The 6,154-nt window shown below is 52.5% G+C and overlaps 1 protein-coding gene across 1 annotated transcript in view; it reads right to left on the bottom strand.

Annotated features, from left to right (window-relative positions):
• The window catches only part of SYN3 (synapsin III), a 459,446-nt gene that overhangs the window by 17,381 nt on the left and 435,911 nt on the right, over positions 1-6,154 (bottom strand). The window contains exons 9-10 of the mRNA XM_029954713.1: positions 5,120-5,194; positions 555-657 (exon numbers count right to left, since the gene is read on the bottom strand). Coding sequence (XP_029810573.1) covers positions 555-657; positions 5,120-5,194 — 178 coding nt within the window. The remainder of the gene's footprint in view (positions 1-554; positions 658-5,119; positions 5,195-6,154) is intronic.

Below are 6,154 nucleotides of genomic sequence, written 5' to 3'. Positions count from 1 at the left end.
ACAATGGCATTTCCCTACATCTTGCCTTCATTCACACCCCTGCAGGGCCGAATTCCCTTTCCTAACTTCCAGTGTCCTCCCCGGCAGCCTGCACACCCCATGTCTGTGTGGTTCACAGCTCTGTCCCCAGAGCCACGCCCATGCCTAGCCCTGGGGAGCCCCTAAGGACATGTCTGTTGAATGAACAGACGACGGACGACTCTCCACATGGTGACAAGGGGACTGTGTGCTCCTTATACATTTGGACACAGAAAATTTAAGAGGCCCAATCGGACACAATCTTGCTGACTCTTGGCCTGATGCTCTTCCCCTACCCCTAGGCCCATGCACTGTCAAACTTCATGTCCAGAGCACAGAGACTCGGGATGCTGAGGAGGGTGGAGATGGGGAGGGGCATGAGGGTGGTGGGGGAGAAGCCTCTGGAGCCACATGTGCCCAGGCCGTGCGCTGGGACACAGCTGACCGTGCTGGAGACCACACTCGGATTCCTTCCCTCTGGCACGCCTGCCCGGGAGCTGGACCCGGCCAGGAGGACCTCCTGCTCCATGCCTCACCTCAATGATGTAATCTCTGCCGTCCTTGCTGTGGACGGCCTTGACCGCACAGATGTCCAGGCCACCAAACATTTCTGAGCAGCTGTCCACCCACAGTCTGTACCTGCAGGGATGGATAGACAGACAGTGAGTGGTGGGGGGAGGGCAGGAAGAGGGAGCAGAGAGAGAGAGGCAGGGACAGATAGGGAAACAGATAGACACATGGACAAACAAACCACAGGACAGAGAGTGACACACATATATCCATTCAGAGATGGAGAGAGGTGGTCAGAAATAACAAGGGACAGAGATGCAGCAAGAGAGACAAAGACAGAGACACAGAGGGAGACAGAGAGGCAGTGGAAGAGAAAGATAGGGTATACAAAAAAAGGCAGAGACATAGATGGACAGAGAGTGAAACAGAGAAAAGGAGAGAGAATAGGAAGGGAGACTGGAAGCAGGAGAGAGGAAGGATGAAGGAATGAGAGGTGGGAGAGGTCTCGGAGACCCGCCCCTCGCCCCCTCCCCAGGACCTCGCTCGCTCCCCAGTAGTGGAGAGCCTGCCCGGTCTCCATCCGGAGCCCTCCTGGCCACTCGGCCACTCCGGCAGCCCCTTTCCCTTGGGAAAAGCTGCTTGAAGGGCTCGACAATCCCTCCCAGGCCGCCCTCCAAGCCCCGGCGACCATGCTCGACGAGAGCCCAGGGGGACAAAGGGTGCATTCTCCCCGGAGCCTGGGGCGGGCAGGCAGGGGAGCCTGGCAGGCTGCTCTCGCGGCTGGGGCCTGGCCCTCGGGACCCAACGCTTTTGTTCCCTTTCCAGCCACTTGATGGCTGTAAGGCCAGTTTGCTTTGCCGGGGAAAGATCTCAACGCTGGACTTTGACCCTGCAACAAGGGGATGGTTGTATCTGGAGAAGCCTTCCCGGGCTTGCACTTGGCTTCCCTTGTGGTGGCTGGATTTGGGAGTCACAGGGGACTTTGTGTCAATGTTCTCACTTCCCTCCTCACCCTCCAGGGTCACACGGGGCACTGCTGCTCTGAGATCTATTTGTGTCTCTGAGCCATGAGGCCCGGGATGAGGAGAGATCATGGGTGAAGTGCTCTTAGAACCAATGCTCTCGTCTCAACTGCCAATGCCCACGGAGGCCCAGAGAGGGGCGGTGGTTTGGCCAGGCCACACAGCAAGACAGCCACAGGGCCAGGATTACACGGATCCTAGCTCAGTGTTTGCATTCAGCTGTAACAAGGAGCATGAGATCACAGAAGGAAAAGGCAGGATGGAAACTCATGGCTATTGAGCCCCTAGTGCGTACCAGACCTTCTGTGGGGGTTGCCCCTTCTTTCTCTCTCTAATCCCAAGCACAACTCTGTCGGGAAGCTTTAGCCCATTCTTACTGATGAGGAGGCTGAGGCTCAGAGAGGTTAATCGGCCACTGTACTGGCTTCCAAATCTAGATTCTGTCTGATCTCACAGTCCAAGCAAGCCACCTTTCCTCCCCCGTGGGACACCTTGCAGCCTGTTCTCCCTCAGCATGGCAGACCAGTGACCTGGGGTCTTGCTATTACTTTCCTCAATAGTTTTGGCTAAGCCTCTTCTTCTTGAAACCTCAGTTTCCCTATCTGAGAAATGGGAAGGCCTAGGTATGATTCTAGTTGTGCATCAGGATCGCCAGGAGAGTGGAGCCCACAAACCCAGAGTAAACACTTAGATTTGGGGGGCCCTGCCCTACGTTAGCATAATCTCTATAAGTTTTTCAAGTTTCTTCTGTAATTTTCATTGCAGCCACATTTGAGGATAACCTTTGCTCCTCAGAGCTCTAAGATCCCCCTGGGCTCTCTGACCGGGGTTCCTGTATTCGGTACCAGGACAGTGAACTGACGAGCTGACTCGAGTTTAGGGAGGCCCCCGCCCCGAGACACACTCCTAAATCAGGTGTCTTCTCAATGGAAGATGGAAGTCTGGACCAGGACCAGTCTGGAGAAGACTGGCTTCTAGAGGTTGTATTCAACCGATGAGCTTCTGGAATAGCTACTGGCCCTTCCCGTGGGGCACAGCCCCCCCACTTCTCAGGGCCCAGGGGCTTCGAGGGTGGAGCAGTGTGGGAGTGACTGGAGAGCATGGCTCCATGCTCCCCACCGGCCAGGTGGGACTAGCCCCGACCAAGCCATATTATTGGTTTTGCCAAGGAATCAGGTGAATAGGTAGGCCAGGTGGGAAGAGGGCCAGGGCCAGTTTCTGGGCCCCCAGAGACTCTCCCCTGTGGAGGTGGGATTGGCGAGCTCTGTCCCAGGCTCTGGGAGGACTGCCCATGACTTTACAGAAGGGAAAGTGAATTCAGGCCGAAGCAGACTCACATCTATTGTAGGCTCTTGTGGGGATGGCCCAAGTGGCTTGGGACTGTCCAGAGCTAGGGATATAGTGGCCTTCTGGGGTAATTTGTGAGCAGCTCATGAGGCATGGCAGAAGGCTAGGCTCACGTTCTGGAAAGGCCATGGAGAAAAGGACCACAATGTTCCATAAACGTGCACTGGGGGAAGGAAAGAACTGCCTCAGACCAGGTGATTCCGTGGTGTAAGGTCATGAGCACACTCTCCCCTTCCCTAAGACTAGTTGGCACAGGTGGGTTCCCGGATCGAAGGCAGCCACTGCCACCTGGCACTGACGTGAAGGGAAGGCAGCCCCTCTCTGTAATGGCCGCGTCCGTGTTAGGTACAGAACACACATCCCTCTCCCATCCCGCACTCTGGCTTACTCCCTCCAGTGCACAGTTGCAGAAGTTCACAGAGGTTAGTTAACTTACCCCTAGGGAACACAGCTTGGAAACGATGGGACCTTTCACTTTTGTCCACATCCTGCTGCTTCTTCTTTTTTTTTTTTTTTAATTTTTATGTTTTTTATTTATTTTTGAGAGACAGAGAGAGACACTGCGAGCAGGGGAGTGTCAAAGAGAGAGGGAGACACAGAATCTGTATACATCCTGTTTCTTCTTAGAGCTCCAGAACCATAAGTTCCACGAGGACAGGGACCATGTCCATCTGTCTGCCACCATTTCCCCAGGGCCTAGCTCAATAACTGGCGCCCAGCTGGCGCTCACCAGATAACCTGACATGAGGTGAAGGAAAGCCTCCCAATTCCTACTCATTCTTTACAGGGGGATTGTGGTGCCACCGCTTTCAGGAAACCTTCCCTGATCTCACCCCTCCTTGCATTGGGTGCCCCCTCTCTGTGCTCCCTCTGCAAACACCCACCCCAACATACCACTCTTTGTCTCCTGCCTTGACTGGGGAGCCAGGACTGCTGTTTTAATATGCACAGCATTTATTTTGCCTCCTATCTTTCCTGATGTTCCTTGGCATCATACCACTAACTGTCTCCCTCAGTCATTCCTGCTACAGCCCCATGGTCCCATTCTAATCTCCATGGGGCAGAGAGGAGACGAAGGCCTATTGAATCACAGTGGTGCCGCTTTCTGGGCCATAGTGATTGGTTCGGGGATGGTCATGTGCATCGAGGCAGGCCAGTCATTGAATAGGGCTCAACTCCAGTCTTTGGTTGAAATATCTGAGAAAGAGAAGTTCTGTCCTGTGGGACTTGACACTCAGAATGGGAGCCTGGAGCCACTATGGGACACCAAGTGAATGCACTGGCCAGAATGAAGCCAATGTAGAACAAAGCTGATCGAGGTGAGTAGAATGAGCCCTAAAGTCTTACCTAGAGTTGCGTCTCTGGAGTTTTCATTGCCACACATCAACAAATCCTCCTTTGCCTCTGACCAATGAGGCTTGTGTTCTGGCACTTGCCATGGACACAGAGTCTCTACAGGGAAGGGCTGGATGTTTTCATCTTGGCCTCCTCAGTGCTCAGCACAACATGGCATGCAGTAGGCACTTAATAAATGTTCATTGAATGGATCTTTTTGACCCCAAAGCCCACACTCTATCTATTCTCATTGCATGCCTATAGTCAGGTCAGCAGCTTGCAGGAGAGAATGTGTATGTGCTGCTGGTCTGGTCACAGGTGACCGGCCCTTCTTCTGGTGAAGGGAGCTCCCAGCCGTGTTTAAAGGCAGAAAGACCTGAGGGACTTTCAGCCAGAGTGCACATACCCCATTCATGACTCACTGGAAATACCCTCTCCCTCCTGACACTGAGATGATGAGTCTGCAAGAAGAGTGAACATTCCAGTAGCCCCAGTGCCCTACTGAGGATGCTTTCATGTACCTGTGAGAGCACAGAGGGGGCTGGCGAAGACGCCCTGCTCTCTCTGCAGTAGCTGGGCTGGGCTGGAGAGACCCTTGGACTTGGTCTCTAGTCTCAGCTCTGTCATTGATGAGCTCTGCGATGACCCTGGACAAGTCACTTTCCATCTCTGAACTGTCTTCTCCCATCTGTAAAGTGGGCTTATAAAACATCTACCCTGCAGCTTTTTGTGCAATAAAGGGCTATTGTGCCTAAGTAAGTGCTCTGTGGGTGGTGAAGCACTGGCCAGAGGGTGAGGTGGCATTCCTTACAGGCTTCCTGTTGTATCCCTGCTGTGGATGGTGCGTGGTTGGTGCGTCGCCCTATTACACCCCCTTCGTCTCTTACCTCTCTGTCATGGCCACCTGCTCCAGCATGGCAGAGCCCGTGTTGGCCTTCCAGTTTCCAGAGATGGAGGTTCTCCTGTGTCAGAAAAATAACACTGAGGGCATTAGGACACCGTCACTGCTCTGCTCTCCTCCTTTGCTTTGGCTGTTAGGAGGCACCAATTCATATATGTGGCTCACATGGTGGCATGTATTATTAGGTACGCATCTTGTCCCCAGATTTATTTGCCTTTTTTATTTTCCTTTATGTTGTTGTCTTATTTATTTGTTGGACTTTATTTATCTTCTTCTAAGCCACCTCTGAAATCTAAGATTTAAATTTAAAAAATATCTACACCATTAGATGAAACCCCCTGAACCTTGGCCTCTTGTTTTTGACAAGGTGAACTAGGGCAGTAGAGCCACTAGTGATCCTGGAATTTCAGGGCTCCCAAATGTCGGAAAAATGATCCATGGGAAGAAGTGATCACTTTTTGATGGTGAAGGGCAGGAGGGCCTCCTGGCCTCAACACCCTCTCTATTGATTTGCCTTTTCGTCTTCTTCTTTTCAGTTTATTTATTTATTTTGAGAGAGAGAGAGAGAGAGAGAGAGAGAGAGAGAGAGAGAGAGAGGCAGTGTGCACATGTGTGTGTGAGTTGGAGAAAGGAAGAGAGAGAGAGAGAGAGAGAGAGAGAGAGAATCCCAAGCAGGCTCTGTGCTTGCAGTGTGGAGTCTGATGTGATGTGGGGGGCTCAAACCCAGGAATGGTGATATCATGACCTGAGCCAAAATCAAGGGTTGGACGCCCAAACGACTGAGACACCCAGGTGCCCCTCATTTGCCTTTTCTGCTCCAGCAACTGCTGACCTCCCCTGCATGCTCCAATGCCACGGCTTTTTCCTATGTCAACGCTCCTATGCATATTCTTCCCTTTGGCTGATCCAGTCTTTGTCTCCACTTTTGCCTCCCTAAAGCCTACTGATCTTTCACGTTTCATGATATGTGACTTTCAACAGAATACCTCTCCAACAAGAGTAGACATGCCTATACTAATGT

Source organism: Suricata suricatta, chromosome 10 (assembly GCF_006229205.1).
Source record: "Suricata suricatta isolate VVHF042 chromosome 10, meerkat_22Aug2017_6uvM2_HiC, whole genome shotgun sequence".
NCBI lineage: Eukaryota > Metazoa > Chordata > Mammalia > Carnivora > Herpestidae > Suricata > Suricata suricatta.
The sequence above is the reverse complement of the archived record's forward strand: the minus strand, read 5'-3'. Positions and strand labels throughout refer to the sequence as shown.